Source organism: Anopheles gambiae, chromosome 3 (assembly GCF_943734735.2).
Source record: "Anopheles gambiae chromosome 3, idAnoGambNW_F1_1, whole genome shotgun sequence".
Taxonomy (NCBI): Eukaryota; Metazoa; Arthropoda; class Insecta; order Diptera; family Culicidae; genus Anopheles; species Anopheles gambiae.
The window spans coordinates 85290054-85312111 of NC_064602.1; the positions used below are offsets into that span (position 1 = coordinate 85290054).

General features: G+C 42.5%; 1 protein-coding gene across 50 annotated transcripts in view; it reads right to left on the reverse strand.

The window, feature by feature from the left end:
• Positions 1-735: 735 nt before the first annotated feature.
• The window catches only part of LOC1271191 (zinc finger protein 420), a 37349-nt gene continuing 16026 nt past the window's right edge, over positions 736-22058 (reverse strand). For 8 of the 50 annotated variants that reach the window (XM_061662659.1, XM_061662661.1, XM_061662664.1 and 5 more), the window contains exons 3-12: positions 10632-10771; positions 10469-10536; positions 8446-8661; positions 8217-8356; positions 8000-8141; positions 7445-7934; positions 6849-7360; positions 5275-5861; positions 4909-5199; positions 1999-3433 (exon numbers count right to left, since the gene is read on the reverse strand). In XM_061662659.1, coding sequence (XP_061518643.1) covers positions 3356-3433; positions 4909-5199; positions 5275-5861; positions 6849-7360; positions 7445-7934; positions 8000-8141; positions 8217-8356; positions 8446-8661; positions 10469-10536; positions 10632-10771 — 2664 coding nt within the window. In that variant the 3' untranslated portion in view covers positions 1999-3355. Of the gene's footprint in view, positions 3440-3759; positions 5200-5274; positions 5862-6848; positions 7361-7444; positions 7935-7999; positions 8142-8216; positions 8357-8445; positions 8662-10468; positions 10537-10631; positions 10772-22058 lie in introns of those variants that run through there. The other 42 variants (XM_061662700.1, XM_061662703.1, XM_061662702.1 and 39 more) reach the window with 31 other exon arrangements.

The window sequence follows — 22058 nt, forward strand, 5'->3', positions numbered from 1 at the left end:
TTTCACTTCTCGCATAATTCCACACATTTACACATCTTCTTATTCCACCACTACACACCGTACCTGGAGAGGTTGCGCTTTTTTTGTTTTGTTTTTACTGTGTTTGTGCCCTTTTCTAAGCAGCGGATAAAAGAAATCTTAGTCACTAACGCCTTAGTGTGCAATTTAACCACACATTACCACGCGCTGTTTGCGGTGTGTTTGTGTGGGTTTGCTGCGCTTTAAACCAAACCGAAAAAAAAGCTATTTCACCCTCTCGCTTAAAATCATACAAATCCTTCCTTAAACTAAGCAGAATCAAGAAAACAATATTACATCAAACCCAATCAAAATCTAAGTGTTATTTTGTTTCGCTACACTCTATTACCTCTCTCCTTCTTTCGCTGGCCTCTCGCTATTATCATTTATATCTATTATACACCTTTGTCCCTCTTTTTGCCGTATTTCGGGGGGTTTTGTACGCCTTCACAATTGAGATACTTTCCTGTAGCTCAAAATTGCGAACTAAAAACAAAGAAAAATGCTTGCTAGGTGTATTTTATGGCTATTATTTAAATTATGCTTCAGAGAGTTTGTCTCACCGAACAAAAAAGGATTAAGCTATACTAGGTTGTTTTGCCTTCTATTGCCCTTACTAGAACCAAAGTTAGTAGTGTTTTACTTTCTTCGTACGTTCCTTTATCAAATTCTAACCCAATTCATGTATCTGCTTCTTACCCACATTTTGTTATTTAAAAAAAAAACAGCAACTTTTGGATGTCTGCAAACCAATTTTCTTACTTTACCCTGCTACACTGCACACAAAAGAGCGGAGGAAAAGCGCGTACGAAATCAAGTATTTAACTTAACTCATCTAACAGCTACTAAATGTGCTCTCTTTCTTTCCTTTTTTTTTTTGCTATGGCCACATACTAATACAGAATATGAATGATGGTGTGCGCGCACGGTAGTGTAAGGTGCGTTGAATAGGATGTTTACAATGTTTGCCACCACCCAATAATGGCATTTCCATCATTGAATGCTGTCTCTGGTGCTGTCTCTCCCTAGTGCTGTGTTTTGTGAAGCATTTGCTCTCTATGTACAACCTCTGTCTAAGCATGCAAGCACGTTACTTAGGATTAGTTACAGATAGATAGTCGAAACTTGACGTCACCCTAATTAGCGCCACAATGCGGGGTTTTCTCTGTGTGCCGCCGCTTTACTATGACACTTCGAAATCGAAAAAGAAACTCCGAAAGCTTTGTATCTTATGTACTCTCTACATTCTCGTGCCTTTTAAATGTGAATGGTTAAGGAAAGCAAAAACGAAAAGACAAGAGAAATCTGCCAGCTTTACATTACATACAATCTGCTTTTTCTGCACCAAGGATGGATTAGAAACGAATTGATTGTGTAGTGCCTTCCTTCCAGCCACTGCACAGAAATGTATGGCATAGAAAAGAAAGGAATCGCGTTCGTATCAAAATCATTTCAAACCCGTATAAAACACACCACCGCGGACAGGACACCACAAGCAATCAAATTTCGAAAATCCGTTTTTTACCAGATTCTTTGCTTTAATAACAATTAAAACAACATTTCCCCTAACATCATTTTCCTGTCTGGAAAAGGATGATAATTCCCTTCGTCTTTCCTCTGTGTCGACCGGTTCCGTACGCGTTTGTGATACATGCGTGCTAGGATTGCGATAACGCCGCGCTGTGCCTGTGTGTACAATGTTCATTTTACAGATATACATATATATTTTTTTACAGTTCCATATTACCGGCAACTAACAGGCGCGCAAAAATAGTCATTTTTCAAAGCATGTACCCTCCGCGGTGGGAAAAAGGAGTGCGCGGTCGTTTCGTTTAACTAAAGCGTACACAAGCGCATTAAATTAAGAATAAGTTTTCATTTTGGGTTTTTCAAATCGATAAAGAATCTAAATACAAAGTTGTACCAACAACTACCACCGTTTTGCTACGTTGCCCCCTCTCCTTTCTCTCTCTTTCTCTTTCTGCTATGTGCACTGGATTGATTTACATAACGCAATATAGTGGTAGTTATCGAATAGGAAAAAAAAGCTCGAATTAAAGTAATAAAATATAGAAGATTGTTCAAACTTCACCTCGGAACGTACAGCAGCAAGCAATAAAATAAACCGATTCAACCACACGCCGATGTGTGTGTGTTTGTAGCGGTGGCGCACTCAGTTTTGGGTTATGCTTGTCGTAAGCTTGGCGGATCGTTTTGTCTGCCAACTTACTACCCCATCCTCAACGTACACTAAAAGACTTTCTAAACGGTACTCTCTCGCCTTCTCTTTTTTACATTACCTACAACTCGTATGCACACATTTGCATACCTCATATCTTCTAATAATGCTCTCTCTCTCTTACAGCTTTTCATGCTTTACGTCCTGCAGATGGCGCTGATCTTGAACGCCTGGTCCGCCGCTCCCATCAGCACCACCACCGGCAGCTGTGGTGCCACCGGATTGCAGCGTCACTACGGAGGTATGATGATGATGCTGATGATGATGGTGATGCTGCTGCTGCTGCTGCTGCTGTTGATGCTGCTGCTGTTGATGCTGCTGCTGTTGCTGATGATGGTAGGTGTGGTAGGTGGCACTGGTGCTGGTCGACACAAGGCGCGTATCGGTGACCGTTGCCGCGTAGTTATGATGATCGCTCGGCGAGATCAAGCTTGCCGCCTGCCCGACCGACACCACTACCTCCTGCTGGCGCTGCTGATGGTGCTGCGATTGGTAGTGATGTTGCTGTTGTTGTTGCTGATGGTGTTGCTGCTGGGACGCATGATGGTGTTGCTGATGCGAATGATTAATTATGATGCTACTCTTGTCGTCCTCATTTGACTCCTCAATGACCCCCGGTACTACAACCGCTGCTGCTGCATGGTGCTGCTGCTGCTGCTGCTGTTGATGCTGCTGCTGCTGCGTCACCATATAGTGACTGCCTCCGCCTCCACCACTACGTTGCTCTCCGCCACCTCCTTCCGCAGCGCCCTCCACCAGCGCTTGCTGATGCTGCTGATGGTGGTGGTGGGGATGGTGATGATGATGCTGATGATGATTTTCTCCCATCTGACTTCCAGCACCACCACCACCACCACCACCACCAGCCGCTGTCGATACGGTGGCTGCCGCACTGCTGGACGGTGCGGTGGCGGAGGCGTGGGAGGCTGTGGCCACAACCACACCGGTTGCAGTGGCGGGGGCGGCAGCGACAGCAGCGGCACTAGTAGCAGGGCCACCACTGTGAAGCAAATTTCATCCCATCTCGTTCTTCAGTATGAATACCTTCTTCATTTCCTCCGTACCGTCCGGTTTGGTTATACGGAGCATCGCCTCTTCTCACTCGACGTTCGACTGGCGCGACGTGTCGTGAATGATCTCGTACTTGATCACCTGGGTCGTGTTACCCTCCAGGACCTGCACCTAGCGGAAAGGGGGTGTGCGCGTTGATTGGGTGAGGTGGTGGATAGGGATTTTGGTGGGTTTTTTTGGAGGGAGAAAGGGAGAGATAGTAGTATTCCAGATTAGTATCAACACATTCGTAGGGGTTAAATTTGCACTTCAAAGCTATATTGTCACACACCGGTAGAGCATGCAGGCTAGAAGCATGCAATATTATAAAAAATAGTAAAATAATGTTACGCATGCTGTACAGCGAATACAATTTTCAGATGATTAATCTGCCTTCAGCGTTTTGCAAACCATTTTCGAATGTAAATGTTGTCATTCACAGCGTGCAAGATGTAAAGCCACATCAATCAGATATTTCATTTCCATCACAATAGTTTTGAATTTCTTCAGTATGATTTTCAACACTTTAACGGTCTATTGCCATCGTTTTTTCACCGGAGTTTTGAAGCTGCATCTCATCAAGATTTGTACAACATTTTCAAAATTAATACAGGGCTTTCCATGACACTTTCAAATGTGCACATCATCATTCACCACCTCCAAGATGTTTTTCAACAGCTGTCAAATGGTGCATTTGACATAATGTTTCAATTCTTCCACATGATTTACAACGGGCCACAGAAAACTGCCAAACTTAATCCAGCTTGAGACGTGTTGAAAATCATGTGGAAGAACTGAAACATTATTGTTGATGCAAATACAACTTTTGACAGCTGTTGAAACACATCTCGCAATCAATGAAATCCAGGTTAGATGCGGCTCTAATATCCCGGTGAAAAAACTACGGCAATGGAACACGGAAGTGTTGAAATACATACTGAAGATATAAAAAAAATATTATGATGGAAATGAAATGTCAGATTGGCCTAGATTAACATCTTGCACGCGGTGAATAACAACGTTTACATTGAAAAATGGTTTGCAAAACCCTGTGTATCTGATCATCGGTTGATCCAATTATCGTTACATCAAATTATTAAAAAAGCTCGAGCTTTTGTCTGATATTTGTAATTGAAACCAATTATTTTCTTAAGAAATAATATCAATCGCATAATTGCCCTGTATGTTATTTGTCAATTCCAACGCATTTTACGACATTTTTTTTGTCGTCTTTCAATCTCCAAATGAGGTGTCTTTTCAGATATACAAGAATTACAGTTCAATTTAAGCTACTTAGCAATCGCTTTAAGGTACCTCATTACAAGCAAATCTTCTACAAATCCACATGCTCTGAATAAGTACTTTAAGGGGCTACTTAGCAATCGCTTTAAGGTACCTCATTACAAGCAAATCTTATACAAATTCACATGCTCTGAATAAGTACTTTAAGGGGCTCAGCAAAATAACCCTTAGTTTGCTCTTTATGCTCACAAACTTTCCTGATCATTCAAAATTCTAATTTTCATCTACTGATATCGTTCCATCCACACATCGTTCCACAACAACACACTCGTGTAGGGGAAGCTTCAATGTAACTTTACATAAGATACCTGCACGGGCTGATTCGCAATGACCAGATTGCGCATGGCATGCTGATTGTTCTGGCCCTGCTGCTGCTGTTGTTGCTGCTGTTGCTGCTGTTGCTGTTGCTGCTGTTGCTGCTGCTGGACTGCAACGGCCTGCTGTTGCGCTTGCTGCTGCTGCAGCTGGTGCTGCTGCTGGGCAGCGGCAGCCGCAGCCTGCTGTGCCTGCTGTTGCTGGGCAGCGGCTGCTGCAGCCTGTTGCTGCTGCTGCTGCTGTTGCACCAACGAATCCTGGTTGGGTTGTTGAATCTGCAACATAAAAAATACAATTAATTAAAAATGGCTCCCCTTATTATATGCAAAATGAAGCAAACGATTGCTTACCACAACGAGCTGCTGCTGTCCGGCGGACGCTTGCTGCTGCCCACCGGCACCACCAGCCGCCCCGCCACCACCACTGCGCTGATTCTGCTCCAGATGCTGGCGCTGGTGCAGCATCAGATGGTTCTTCTGGAAGAACGCCTTACCGCACTCGCACACGTGCGTCCGCACCGTGCAGCCACCGTTCGGGTGGCGGCGGTTGTGCAGCAACAGTCCGTGCTTGGCCGCAAAACCCTTGCCGCAGTGGGTGCAGTAATGGGATTTCGGTTTCGTCTGCTGCTGCTGCTGGTGCTGCTGCTGCTGGTGTTGCTGCTGCTGCTGGTGCTGGATCTGTTGCTGCTGGTTTTGCTGCTGCTGCTGCTGTACGACGGTTTGGTGCTGCTGCACAACCTGCGCCTGTTGCAGCTGTTGCTGGTGCTGCTGGGGAGGGCTTTGCGGTTGTATCTGCTGCACCACCTGCCCCGAGGAGGTAATTATTTGTACTGGAAAGGAAGAGTTTTGTATTATGGGGTTGTTGGTCGCCATGATCGCGCTGTCACCACCGTTCACCACGGTCTCAACCATCGGATGGTACTCTTCTACTTTCATATCTTAATGGTAAGAGTGATAGGGATAGTAAATGTAAATAAAATGTGTTTTGGATGCAAATGGAAGCGTAAGAATTTTATAAATTTTAGTTTTACAAAAAAAAAAATATGAATGATGGTTTTTTTTTTTAATTTAAAAATTAAATGTGTGTTTAAAATCAGTCAGTCCCGTGATTGGTAAAATGAGATACAACACAAATCAACCCAAAAAAAACAAGCATGAAAACAAATGATGTTAAAGAATAGAAAAAGAAATAGATAATACCATAAACGTTTTAATAAATAAAAGCATAGCAACAACGGAACAAAAGGCAATGATGAAGATTATTACAAAACAAGTAGTAGTGATAAAACAGTAGAATTAGAGCATTAGTAGTGGTAGTAGTGGTAGTGGTAGAAGAAGAACATGAAAAAGAGAAGAAAAAACATAAAAAAAAAACAAAATAAAAAAATGTACATGTGAAGGAAAAGGAAGAAAAAAAAACAAAACAAAATACCAAGCCGCCCTAAACCTCCTTCCTTCCCGCCGGGAACAGTGAATGAGAGTATTCGTGAGTAGTTTCTGATTGTGTGGGTGCATGAGCAATGGAAGTGTAATTGTTGAAGTGATGTGCTTAACAGTGTTTTCTATTTTCTATTTTGTTAGCATCAATTTACCAAACAAAATGATTTTTAATGATTTTTTTAAAGATGTTATTATTAAGTCTAGCAAAATGCATAAAACATTCCTTTGGATTAAAATGTAAATTTATGTTTAAAAATACCCAAGAATCCTCTTCATCACTCATTGCAAGTACGGGATGTTTTCTCACTTTATCTCATGTCTGTGGCACGGTTTCTCGAATCGCTTCGTGTCATTGTGTTACAACGATTCGCGGCAAAGGGTGCCAACTCTCTTGAGATAAGGCGAAAAAAACACCCTGTTAAGATACGGAGCAAACTAAAGGGATAAAAACCCTCCGACATCACTGGCCGAACAGCCGGACTTACCTTGATTGACGGCCGGAAACAGGTGGCCGGGCAGGGCCGCGGTCAGCGCACACAGGTCCGTCATAAGGCTCTTGTCGCCGGTGTGCAGGCGCAGATGGAGTGCCAGCGCTTCCCGGCTGTTGAACGCGCTGCCACACTCGCGGCACGCGAACTGCGGCTTGCCCGCGTTTTCGGGCGAGCCCTGGCCGGTGGCGGCGATCGTCGTGATGATGTTACCGTTCGACACGTCCTGCACCTGCTGCTGGCCCTGGTAGTGCTGGATCTGCTTCACCTCGATGTGCTGCTGCTGGTGCGGCTGCTGGCTCTGGACCTGGGCCTGCTGCTGGGCCTGCTGCTGCGCCTGCTGCTGCGCGTTCGACGTCACGACGGTGTTGGTCGTGATGATGGTGGTGTTGGACGCGTTCGGATTGACACCGCTGTGCGTGTGGCGGTTGTGTGCGTTCAGCTCCGACTTCGTGCGGAAACCCTCGCCGCACGCAATGCACGGGAATGGCTGGTCGCCGGTGTGGATTCTGAGAGGGCAATGAACAAAAAGGCAAATGAGAGCATTTTAGATGATTCTTTTTAAACGGTCACTGCAAAACCTATCCCCTTACCTCATATGTGCCGCTAGGGTGCGCTTCTGCAGGAACTCTTTGCCACACAGCGTGCACGAGTGCGGCACCCGGCCGTGGATCTTGCCATGGTTCACCAGCTGGAACTTGCGCGGGAAGGTCGCACCACAGTCCCGGCAGTGGAACGGATTGACCGAGCCGTGGAACCGGGAGTGCATCACCAGATGCTCGTCCTGCGCAAAGCTTTCCCCACAGTCCGCGCACACGTACGGCCGCTCGCCGGCATGGAACTTGCTGTGCGTTACCAGGTGGCGCTTCAGCGGGAACGATCGGCCGCACTGGTCGCACACGAACGGCCGCTCGCGCGAGTGCACCCGCGAATGGGTCAGCAGATGGTGCTTCAGCGTGAAGCTCTTCTTGCACTCCTGGCACTGGTACGGCCGCTCGGTCGAGTGCAGCAGCAGGTGCGTGTTGAGACAGTGCTTGTGCGCAAAGTCTTTGCCGCAGTGCACGCACACGTGGGGCCGCTCTCCTGCAAAAGCAACAAGGACTGTGTTATGACGGCGACTAGTACACAGCGCGGTATTTCCGATACACTCTCACCTGTATGGACCCGGGCGTGGGTGGTCAGATGGTGCTTGAGCAGGAAGGACTTGCCGCACTGGTCGCACGAGTACGGGCGCTCCTTCGGCACGACGTTCGGGGTCGGTGTGGTGGCCTCCTGCTGCACGTACTCATTCTGTATCGGGGAAAGCATCAAGCGTTTGTTAGAAAATAAGCTCTTCGAAGTGGATTCTCCTCTCCTGACACTCACGTAATCCATTTCGACCGCTTCCAGCTTCGGCGAGATGCTCAGCGTGGGCTCGATCTTCATCTGATGGTTGGACGTGGTGGCCTGTGAGTCATCTCCCTCCTCCAGCCCTTGAATCACCTTCTGCACCTGTACCGAAATCGCTGCAGTGGACGAGATACGTGCAAAGGGTTAGAAAACACTCCCTCCCTCCTTCTCCTTTCTACAATCAAATCACTCCACAATTGCTTACAGGTATGCTGGCCATCGTTGTTGTTGATAGGGGCGTGCTGATTGTTCGCAGCGACGGCCGCGGCCGCCCGCTTCATCAGTATGTCGTTGCATTCTTCCGCCGTCAGCTGGATCGGCCCGATCGGGGACATGAACGCGCTCGCACCGCTCGTCGTGAGGATGGCCTTCGTCTTCGTATCGATCAGCCCATTCGCTAGAGTGGTAGTATTGGATTGGTCTAATTGATTGCCGCAGTTGTTTTGCGTGTGTTGTTGTTTTGTTGCATTATAGCCAGCAGCAAATTCCATTTCCCAAAGTGCACCAGAGAAGAATGTAAGTAATCCCGGGGAGGGTTTGTGCGTTTGCAGGTGTTAGCAATTGTTAAAGGGAGAAGGGAAAAAAAAGTGAATATTGAAAAGAGGAAAATATATCAAAAATACAGTAAAAACGTTAGTAAGAAGGATTTGAGGTGTGCTCGTTTAAATTAAAGTGCCAAACCAAAAAAAACCTTTCCCAACTAAACCAACAACGGAATAAATCATTCTACTCTTAACTGGATTGTGCTGATTAATACCTATGATAACACCCCTTTCCTCTCTGCTACACATCAATATGTTGAATTATTGATCGGAAAACCCCCACCATTAGGAGTAACACCCACTCATATGCTCGGGGCCGCCGCTTCCAAATGCAACACAGCAGACAACCAACGGAAATGAATGGTTTCGGGGAGATAAGATTACACACATCAAGCCCCCAACAAGCAGCAGCATATGGGACCGTGGGCTTACACGGAAATCCGCCTTCGTTTACTCCCTTTTCTTGCTGGTAGTTAATAAATCGATCGATTTTCCGTTCGAACAGGAGTTTAGAAAACAAAGGAACATCTAAACGAATATGTATTGTGTTGTCAGTAATTCAATCTACATGAACATGTTTTGTACTAGATAAATTTCTGATATTCTGCTGTAATTTGTTTTGTTGATCATTATACAGAAGTTTCCGAGTCAATTTCCTATGTGTACAACATTTTTGATTACTTGCGAGATGTTTTTCAACACCTGTCAAATGTTGTATTTGCATCACAAACATTGTTCAGTTCTTCTACATGATTTTCAACACATCTCAAGCTGGATTGAGTTTACCAGTTATTTGTGGCGTGTTGAAAATCATGTGGAAGAATTGAAATATTATTATGAGGCAAATAAAAATAATGTTGAAAAACATCTTGAAGGTGGTGAATACACTGTTTCTGGCTCAGTTTTCAATGCGAACCGTATTATTCAAAACTTTAAACATGTTTTTCAACAGTTGTCATAATTTGTGACAGCTGGGCTCGTACGATTGTTGAATAATGCCGTACACATTAGAAACTGACCCGGTAAGAAGTAAACTGATCCACATTAGAAGTGTAATGATGTGCGCATTTGAAAGTAACAAGGAAACTATGACATAATTTAATACTTCTGGTGGGGTGTATCATTAGAATACAGCCTACGTTTCAAAATGCATAAATATATGTATAATTCAATTCAAACCGCCAAGTATTACATAATTTAATATCACGTCACAGCAGCAATTTTTCCAAAAATAAACAATATTTTCTTTTTTAACGTATGATTTCTTCATACAGAAATTAATAGTCTTTATGAAAAAGGGACTCTTTTCTAAAATATCCATCGACTTGATCTACAGATCTTTGACGCGTATTTCTTACTGCGGTCTAAAATTCACTTATATTTTACGAAATTTCTACAAATTTTCAAACTCTATTTTCTTTTGTTTTAAATCACATTTGCAATTTTGCTGGATTTTAAATTTTGCCACACTAACTACAATTAAAAGATTAATATCGGAGGAATGTAAATTAATTTGTCTTATCAATATATACGCTGCTATTATTTCACAACTTAAAATCTAATTTAATTCTTTATTAATATCAACCCAAAAAGAGCTAAAACACACACACTAGCTTAACCCCCAACCTACTAAACTAAGATTCGTGCGCTTAAATAAATAAACGAGTTTGGTGGTATGCTTCTTACTTATAACTTCGTGCTTCTTCTGATGGCCAGTGGCAACGGCCGTCGCGGTACCGCCGGTGGTAATTATCCTGCGAAATAGACGACACGAGCCGAGTGTTATCAAAAAAAACCGATCACATCAATCCAATTAATAACTTGCGCTCCAGTGAGTGAGTGTACTTACCGCTGCGTTCCCTGCGGCAGGGCGGACGCATCGTTCACGACGATCATCCGCCGGACGCTTTTGCCGCCGGCGTGCGAGATGGAACCTTTCCCATCCTTCAGTAAAATGCTAGCCCCGTCCGGAAGCTGCAAGTATGGCATCTGTTTGTTTTAGTCCACACAGCGAGAAGGGTACGGATCAACAACAACACAATAGGAAGATGGGTAAGGATGGGTAGCATATATATAATGTATATATATATATATTGATGGTGTAGTATGGGGAGAGATGGTGGCGGCGTGTGTTTCGGCGATCGTATAATAAGGAATTCGGAGGACCCGGGCCGACGCAAACAACGCACGCACGGCACGCCAAACAAATTCCGATTGGATTTTTTTTTTAACAGCAGCATAAATTGATTGTGAGAAGAATCGATCGGAGGAGGGTAAGGTTTCAGGGAGCACAATGTTGATTTATCGTTGATTTATGGGCGATGTGTGTTCATTGTCAACCGGAGCAGCAGTCGGCAATTATTTTGTTTAAACGTTTTTTTTTTAATTAAAACCAATGTTAATGCACAGACAGCACCATTTAATAAGCGTCCATTTTTGTTCCAATCCAAGGGCCAATTGATAATCCAATTGCAGAGCAGCGTTCGTCGTTGTCAATCCAATTTAATGTTTGTGTTTTGCAGCATAATAAATTTTCAAGTTTCATCAGTGACATAAACACAGACACACACAGGCACATTAATCAGCGGGCAGGGTGGTGATGTGACACACAGGACGTTGTGTGGTGGTGGCGCAGGAGACGATGAAGATGGGATGATGATGACGATGGTGATGGTCGATATGGTGTAGGTATATAGAGAGAAAAAGAGAAAGAAAAAAGAAGCAAAACATTGCGATGAGTATTTGTGATCCACGGGCGGTATGATTCTTCATTCCAATTTAGTTCATATTTTATCCTATTTTAGCTGCTTTTTTATTGTGCTTTAATTTTGATGCTTCAATTATTTATTAAACGTTTGCAGAAAGGGTAAAAATATTCAATAATGCATTAAAAAAATCCTTTTTTTTCTCTAATTTTATGACATAATTAGAAAACACTCTATATTGCACATATGAACCAAAAAAAAAAAGCGATGACAAAATGAAACACACTACACGTGCTACTCCTCCCCCTTCCAAGAAAATATTGTTCAACGATTGCTTTCGGATGCTATGAAAACATTCTTGGCCCGCGATTGTGTTGTAAACATATTGGAACAACACACGTACAAAACCGAAATGTCAAAATCAGCTGTTTGGAACTATACGCACACACACACACACACACACACACACACACACACACACACACACACACACACACACACACACACAAACACACGATACTTGTGTGTGCAAAAAAAGAAGGTCAAAACATAACATATCCCACACCATGATGCCACACCACCACCGGTGATTCTATGTGTACTCGTGTCACGCACTCTTCTGTCTGTCCTGTATGTCTGTATGACTGTGTGTATGTGTGTACGCGTCTATTTCCCCCTACAAGCAAACATAATAGTGAGCAGCATCTCGATTATGCTGCTTACAGCGCAACATGTCGATTATGTTATAGGTGTGTATAAGCGACCCGCACACGCACACACACACACACATACAAACACACGTTGTTGATGGAGCAATTTCTGGCAATTCCGTTGAAGAAGAAGTTGAATTTATGTATTTCAAAAACAATGCTTATTACTATTTTGCTCTATTTTTCCGTTGCTCAGTTGCAATACTTAACAATTAAAACTGACACAATTCCACAAGCTTTTATGCTCATTGTTGCAAAATCAGCTGATCCCGTATCAAAACGCTTGTTTACAAAACAAACAACCAGTGGACAGCAAACACACATACTGGGGGACTTTCTTCCACCCCAACACACGAACTCTACTACACAACAGTGCGTTGGATGTGTGTGGATAAGATTTAAAAAAAAAATAAACATGTTTTTTTTTCCTACCCAACGCACACAAGAGAGCACGTAGTGGTGTGGTGGTGTGTGGCTGCGTCACTTCTATGCGCCCGCCCTACTCACACACGAGACTCCTCTCCAACGCACACCAGGGGAAAGGTGGCATGGATGCGATTTCCGAGCGTACGGAACATGTTTCTATGCTCTAGGGTGGTGGTGTGCTGTACCACTGACAGTCAAACCCACACCTTTCCGAGCTGCAGCGACGGGAACATCATTACCACCATCACCATCACCAGCAGTAGCAATAACATGTTGCCTTGAGAGGTTGATGGGTAGGCATGGACATGAAATCCACAAAACATATGTGTATGGGTCGAAGGCGAAGAAAAAGGTTAGTTGTTTATGGCAAATGCTCATGGTGAAGGTTAAAAATAGTCATGAATAAAATAGAAATTCAAAAATATCGAACCACATTTCCTATAAGAAAAAATCACTTTTTTCGGTAATATCCAATTAGTCCTTCACTGCATCCTTCAATCTATCATATCCCGCGCCTCAACAGGGATTCAATTTAATGAGCAAAACTACCCCTTCTCATACGCAGCCAACAATACATCAGCAAGTTATGAGAGAGTTACGAGAAGCGAATGGAAATTCGATGCAACCTTGTGTTCATCTAACACCGCCATTCAACCCGACGAATCAATCATCATCTCTCATCGGTTGAGTGTGTGTGGGGGCAAAAGGGAAAGCGGGGCAAAATGGGCATGTTAAGCAGTTTACTGCTCCTTTGAATTGGCCACAAAGCACAATTATGCTTACATTATTATATGCCACCACCATTTATCTATGGATTAAAATTGCCACCTTGCCTGAAAATGACTTAAACATATGAAAAAAAGTGTAGAATTAAAGCAAAATGAGCGCAGGTTATCAAAACGTGAAACGTCAAAACACTGCGGGCAATAGGAGGAAAGACTTTAAAATTCTTTAAAAAAATATATAATAAAAATAAAAACAATTTATTACACGTTTCGATCTACAAAATCGAATCTTTTGAAGCTGTGCCTGTTACCGTTATTCTGTGGACTAATACAGCACCATAGCCCTCACCAAGCGCCATATGTCAAAAGCATCTGCCCATTTTGCCCCGCGTGAAGCATTGTTGTTTTTTTGTGTTACATAATTAAAAATACGCATTCATCAATTGCTTTGCTTTCTTCAGACAAATTGTGTCGAAATATCAAATCATCAAAAATATACCACGCAAAAGCTTATTTTCGAAGTGAGCACAAATTACATCAATTAGTGACATAAATCTTATTTTTGTATTTTTCTTGGTTATTTATTATGTAAGGGTTGTTTAGGATTTAGATGCGCCAAAATGTAGGCAATTTGTTGTATACGTGAATTAAGCCATAAAACCAATAACAGCGCCATCTCGAGGCAATAACACAACTACTCCATACTTCACAGTAGCGCCATCTACATAGTTAGTTATGCAAATCATGGGGTCAAAGGGTGGTGTATTGGCTAATAATTAGGAAACATTTGTATGTCAACAGAAAGAGGGGAAATTAAGCCAGCGTACAAACCCAAAATGTAAACATCGCTAACGGAATACAGCAATTTGTAATAAGTACCCCAAGAAATACATTCAGAATTCAGTTAACAGCACAGATTGTGGAGTCGGAATTTATTGTTCTACATCTTCAAATCACCCAGCTGGTGAAATCATCTTCAATCTTGTGCAGAGTCCTTGGCGGGTAGCTCTTACTTGGCACTTGTCAGCGTTCTCAGGTGTATTTGGTATCGTGCTGATTTTTGCTCCCTTTGAAACTCGAATCGCGAGTTTAAGGTAATCTAGTGTAGGGCGCAATCCTACACAAGGGTTATAAAACTTACACGATGTTAATAACACACTCCAATTAATACAGTTTGAGCATTGGAATGTATTTTTGCTGTGAAATAATGCTTAAAATAGATGGTGCCCCCATTTTGCCCCGTTTACCCCTACGTTTTTCCCGGTATTTTCTAACGAACAACGAACATGATATAGAAATATAGGAACACCAACGGAAGGATTGAAGTCGAATTCCGCGAATGAATATAATGGATGATGAACATATGATTCTGCCGATGATAATGAGGATGCGAATATCAGATTTTCATCTAACCCGGAGAAACCTAAAGTATCCTGGGAAGCTTAATTGTTCAATTCGTTGGGTGAGGCTCTGCCGTACAGTTGGGTCGTTTCAAACTCTCACAATTACGATCACACCATCCCCCTTCATAGCCATGCTAAAAGAACTAAATAATGAAAGCAACACACAATACTTGCCAACAAGTTCAATGCAGTAATAACAAGCAGCGCCCTTCATATAAAACAAGAGTACGTGCCCGAGAGCATGCCAGCTCTAGGAATGTTTTACGTTGCACGATTGCAATATCCTAGGGACCAGGATAAATTGCAATTGAAAAGCTGCACCCGCGCCCATAGTTCAATAGGACGAAACCCATAGCCCAACCCCATATCTCGAGCGAAACCTGTGGCAGAGTTGTTATCCGCGTGCTTCGGGGATTTGAAAATTTAATCAATATTCCTGCCCGGGAATGCAGTTTTACGTGCAAACCAAAACGTGCTCGCCGGACTGTGCGCACTATGAAGCGAAATTTGATCATTTTTGAGAATCAATTTACTTCAAAGGCTAAAAATGTGATGCAAATTGCATACATTAAGGCTGTCTTAGAGACGTGGTAAATTTTACACTAATATCAAATGATTCTTGATCAAACATTCTTCCATAGGGTGTATGTAAACAAGATTGAAACAAACAGGGCCCGAAAAAGCATCTTGTGTATCTACGCAGCGTAAACGACGACCTATCCCTTTCCCCTTGATGGTATGCGAAACATGTTCAAATCAAACAGCAATATGCTTCTTCTCCTTCCACGCAACTCGTACAAAACTGGATGGGGAGGAAACACGCACACCATCAGTTTGTGGAGCATACACACACAGAGTTGTCGCTCCCGTATAGCCAAAATATTTCTCCCCCAATGTAAAGCCGGCTGGGCTGTTTGTGGATGTAGGAGAGAAGGTACTTTTTCCAACACATTTCCACCCACAACACTGTTTTCCGTAACTGTTGCTAGAGCATGGAGAACGGCATGCTAGGAGTGGCTTACCATCGACAACATTATGATAAGGCTGTGTGGCAACACCAGTGTGTTGGTAATGGTAAGAAGTGTTGTGTGTTTGCTTTTGGCCTGGTTCGAGGTGTGTGAAGTCCCCCATGCCTATTGGGAATACATATACAGGGGTGTAGTTCCGTAAAGAGGGGACAGAGGGTTCATCTTCAAGTGGTTTAGCGACAAATTGTCGGGAAAATAACGCAAATCATCTCTATTTGCGCTTTATTTATTTCACTAATAAATATTGAAACCCAAATTCTCGAAGCAAATCACTTATTGGTGGTTGTTTTAACCAGCTCACACACAATCAAACGCTGTTTGTGATACGGTAGAACGCATTTTCAAATATTAAAACACGTTTAAGAAGCGCTAACCCTCACATTAAAGTTAAATGTTTCGCACAATGCATACATTTAGGCGTTTATTTTAACACTAGAAGCACAGGGCCATCCATTTTGACTGGAAACGCTTAAATTAATCTTGCTTTTATTCATAAGTAAAGCCAAGAGCTGGCAAAGTTTTAATATAACCTAATATTTTACATTCCAAATACATTAAACCAGAATGGTTTTTTTGAATAAAATAATTCTAATAATATAGTAACAAACGCTTAAAACGCTTGGTAGTTCAAGGGATAAACGCTTAGAAACTCTATGTTTGTATCGTAAACGAAAGCAAAAAAACGTGCAAAACGGCGAATAATAAAATTCAAATATGCAAACGCGGTGGGGTTGAAATGGTGTGTGCACGTTCGCAATAACAACAAACAAACAATAGTCTCCCGTCACGAGAGCACTTTCTCGTTCAGTGAGCTCATTAGATAAGCCGTACCGCGGTCGGCGTCCCCTTCCCGGACGGCACAGCACAGCGGATAGAGGTCTTATCGGTTGTGCAACTGTTGTGATCCATTTCGTTTGACGGGCAATGTTAAATAGCTAACATGCTAATAACCACCACATGCGCCTCATAATGTGCTGAACATGGACAAACATACATTCACATTCAACAAAATACTATTCAACATGATGCCTCGTCGCTTGAGTCGCATAAAAAGCCATCATATCGCACACAAACACAAAGCTCTCCTCCTCCACTGAATGTACTGCCTTTGTGTTGAACGTCCCACATCCGGTTAGACAGTTTTGAAAGAAATGACTATTATAATTACATTTAGGGAGAGCGAGAGAGATAGTGGATGCGAAAGGAACCAACCGCAAGCGGACGGACGCGTACGACCCACCAACAGACGGCCCCCCATATACAGGTTTTAATGAATAGAGCAACGGACAATAATATGCGTTCCACTCAAATGAAACCCATAGCATTGAGTGGCTGGACTCACAAACCCTTGTTTTGTGTAATGCTGTATCGGTACTATCGGTACTATCGGTAGCAAAGCCCTCAAGTGTACTGTGGCTTTATGTTTATATCGAGCCAACACGATACAGTTCGACAATGAGTGTACCACAGACGAATGTTGCCTGAAGTACAGTATCACTGTGTAGTGACACAGGTGCACTTCCATCGAGACCAGACACTAAAAAAGCACTGGTGAAGGTGTTTTAGAGTGCCGGTAAGATTAAACCATCGTATTTCACTATTTATGGAAAACAATACTGCTCAATGTCATGCAGTGTATAGCTTCTCTGTACGAATAATAAACTCTCATTGTTAGCAGGGATTAAAGCACATCTACTAAACGCGTCCTTTGGGTTCTCAGATGTCAACCATACTTTTCTTTCCCTAGCAAGCAACAAGCGATGCCGTATTAATGCAACTTTGTCGTGCGGCGTGCATACTTTAAGGCGCAATTTTCCATTTTTGGACGTAACGCAAGTAAAATAACAGAAATTGATGCCTCTGAAATGAAAACCAATGTTGCAATATCTCAAAATTCAAATTAATTCATTTTGAATGATGCTACTCTACCTTTTTCACATTACTACAATAAATACATAACAGTTAAATATCGACAAAAAAAGCAAAAAAAAAAAGATCAGCAGCGCATTTCATTCAAAAAATAAACTTCCAACCTCCGCCGACACGATCCAATATTAAACAGTTACATCCTCCCTGGGTAATAGAAGATCGAAGGTTGTTGCAAAGATCGCATTGAAACCTTGCCAAAGCGTACTGGGTACAGTACAGACGCCACTGTGCTCACGCGTACCGCTGTGACGTAACCTTCACTGCAGCTATCAATTTTCAGATCAATCCAAACCATCTTGACACCACTTTTAACCAGCCGCTTTGAAATGCCGTGCGAATTGGTGTTGTCTCTCGCTTCCCTTTGCCAAGTTTATGCCAACCGTTTCACCAGGCGTCAGGCCAGTACCGATCATATTAATCTTGATCGGTATCTTTTTACCGATCTTGATGTACATATTACACCCCCCTCCTTTCCCACGACCCTGTTCAATAATAGTACAACCGAATCGATTGAGTAATCGCGTTCCTTCTTGGTGCTGTAGCATTTTCTTATTTCTGTAGCAAATCTCTAATCTAATGTTATCTCTATCTAATGTTATACCCAGTGCCAAGGCAAGGCTGTCTCCCGGCACAGTCGGTAAAACGTGTGCACATTTGCAGTGGCATCATCATTTTTCAAATGTACTCTTTTTCCGCCCTCTGTAAGTAGCCACCCCCTTTTCTAGCGAGCCAGAGGAGCGTCATCTGTAGGCATCAATTAGGGGTCGAGACGGGGAGTTCCATTTATTGAGTTTAATTTCTCCCACGATCAGCGAGCGAGAAGTGATCATCAAAGCGAAGTCTTCGTCACGATGTCGTGAACTATACTAGAGCGCAGCAATTGGAATTAGTGTTACATAATGGCTCAATTCCTCCTTTTTTGACATTTCACGAATGTATTTACACTTTCATGGAGTTGTTTCATCTTTAAAAGACGCGAATCGGTGATGATAGGAATTTATTACAAGAAATTCGTTATAGGAAATCATATGAATTGACGTCATTGAAAGCCAATTAGACAAAAAAAACCTATCGGAAAAAGCCATTATCATGTTGGATTTGCATTTTTAACGTGGAATGCAGCTTTTACGGTTTGATGAATTTGAATACAATTCGAAGCACTGCTTCAAAATAAAAAACAAACAAAAAATCTTCGATAAATTCCATCGCCTCAAGGATGGTACTAAAATACACAACGAAAAAAAAAATCCCACCAAACAAAACAAACGAACCATACACACACAAAAAAACGGCCAATACCTTTTCAAAGACGTTCCAATGCCAAGTTCAAGTTCGCGTCTTTTACACTTGTTGTCTTTGGTTTTATTTTATTCTTTTTTCTTCACTTGCTTATTATAGGTAAACAACAAGTGTGTTTGGCGCCACCAGTAGCAAAGTATAGAGCAGCGGAGCCTTTACGAACACCTACATATAGTGGAGATGATGCCAATCACACACACACACACACACACACACACACACACACTCACACACAGCGGAAAGAGTGTGTGGTATAATGCGAGAATAGGGTGTCTCTTCCTACTAGCACATGAAAATCCTCACAAACGCAATCATCTTGTCGCTCTCTTTCTCACTACACTCTGTGCGGCTTTTATATCATACGCACGCATGTATAAATTCGATCCAAAGTAAAACCAGCATACTTTGATGTTGGAATGCACGTACACACACACACACACATATACACATACAGCGCGATGTGGTTGAAACACGTGTTTCCGTGCTAGTCCTGGACAGGTGGAGGGCAGAAAGGCAAACAAATTGGAGGAAAAATGTCATTGATGATGTACTATTTGCATTGATCTATTTACGTGTTATTGCAGAAAAAAAACTAATTCTAAATTTTAATATGAGGTTGTATATTTATCTTCCGTTTTTATAACTTGCATTTCCCATTCTTTGCAGTTGGTCCATATTAAAAAAAAACATGTCTCCTTATAAAATCTAGTTTTTAATAATAAAAAAAACACGAACTGTCAATGCTCCAAACAAACCAAAACCTTCAAAGATTTGTTGGTAAACAAACCACCCATACCCCTCCCTTCAGCCCAACTACCACAATAATACAAGCATCAGCTACCCAGCGACACCTCAGCCAAATCCTGCCGGTTGTATGATTCTTGGCAACACACAAATACACACACCCGTTGCCACATGGAACACACGGCAGAGGCCGTAAGAGAATCGCCACGGTGGTAATACACATGCTTACGCACCCAAACACCAAACACCACACACCAGACACCACCACACACACCGCTACTTTCACTCGGCACCGCGCGCACACACTGCTCTGTCCCGTCCTGTATGTGTGTGAACGTACACGCGCCAGTCCTGTCACTACGTACGACAAGCAGAGACAAGCTGCCATCTTCAAACACACCTTTACTTCGCGTGTGCAGGCAGTAGCAGCAGCAGCAACCCCTGTGTTTTGCGCAGGGTTTACACACCATCCTGCAGAGCATTGGGCGACGACGCGCAACAGCACACACCACCACCATAAGGCTAATGCTTTATTGCAGGAGGGGAGTGGACTGCTGGTTTTGGGTTGGTCAGTGTAGTCGAAAGGTACACACATTCTAAGATGTTTTGGGTTATTTTTTACGCAATTTCTCTGTGTGAGTGTGTGCGTCTTGGAAACTGTCTCGTAATGAAAGGAATGTTGCTCGAAGGTCGAGGAAAGGAATGAAGGGTATATTTTGTATCTTAACGTTTGAGCAATAAAATCTTCAAAGACAAATTCAACTAATTCAAATATCTGCAAAATTATTTATAACGTCCATTCTGGCTACTGAAAGTGTCCAACACAGATGTAACATAGTCCCTGGACGTCAATCAAGCACGATAACATTGAATAATGATAAATTCAAGCACCGGTTGTTAGGATTGAAAATAGAACTCGTTGTATACTAGAGCGAGAAAAAAGGCGTGTGAAATTTAATACCAACGTATTTGATAAATTATACAGCCATATTCACACTGTCACAACTGACTGACTGACTGACTAATGAAGGCGTAAAGCCAAATGTCAACCAAGTCCGGGTCGATTGAAACTCATCGGTTGAAGTTAAATAAACCAGACCTCTCCGACCGTGAGACACACATACACGCGGCGCACGGCACAGTTCGCTTGGCCTTCCTGCTCTTCACAAAATCACGGCTCTACCCCATCGACCACTACAGTTTCTGCTGATATTTAACTTCCTTTGCAGGGAAAGCGAATTCCAACACATTCATCCGCACCGGTGGCTATCAAACTGTCGCCCTCAATGAGTTGTCTCCACTGGCCGAGAACTTGACCCAATAAGAATGGATCTGTGTTAGTACGTGGCGGAGTTGTAGTTGAATGTAGAAGTGTTCCCATAAAGGCTATTATTTTATTACAACATCCTTTACTACAAAAAAGTCGTAGAGACATTTTAAATAATTTTCAAAATGTAAAATAAAATAAAATATTAATTTTGGACACACTCAGCCTCAGCAGAGTACATTGTTGGGCGTGGGGTAGCAAGAATAACGGTAGCATGGGAAACTATTTTAATTAACATTGTTGTATTTTTTTCCCATTTGCCATTTTACCCTTCCGAAATAGAGGTTTTTTTCGATAGGAAGAGATGAAAAGAACAAAACATGCGATGTATTAATTGGTTTTGTTTGTGGAATTTTTCATTTTAATCCTGTGTAGCCTATTCCTTCAACTAACACTAAAGCACAACATGTCGGACAAAACAAAATATTAAGAAAGCTTCCAAAAATAATATTTTCACTTATTTTTACTTTAAATTAAGGCACATGAGCGCTTAAACTGCGACACAAGATAAACACAAGCGATGGAATTAAAAATCTACAGAAATGTTTACAACTCGCTAAAAACGAATATATTAACCGGTCGGGGTTTTCTTGGGTCACAACAAACATATAAACCGCACCCCTTTATTGTTATTCGACAAACTTCGGATTTGAGCGCCGGAGTAGGCCCAAAACAGAGATTTATGTTGATGTATGGAAATCAAAAGGCTTTACACCTTTGCAAACCCTCATGCTCAACGCTTCTTGTTGGGATGTAACCTCACTTTAGTATTCCAAAAAGCAGATATGTAGATAATGCGACGAAAGGTCGACTTTTAGTGAAGAAAATTCTAATTTCCAGACAAAAACAATCGGTGATTTTGGTGAACATCTTTTTTGCAACCGTAGCTTAATCGCTTACTTAAGCATGTTTGTTTGTGAGATTTATTTGTTGCTTGCCAAACCTTATGCCTGCCAATCTATCTTTAGACGCCAATTTGA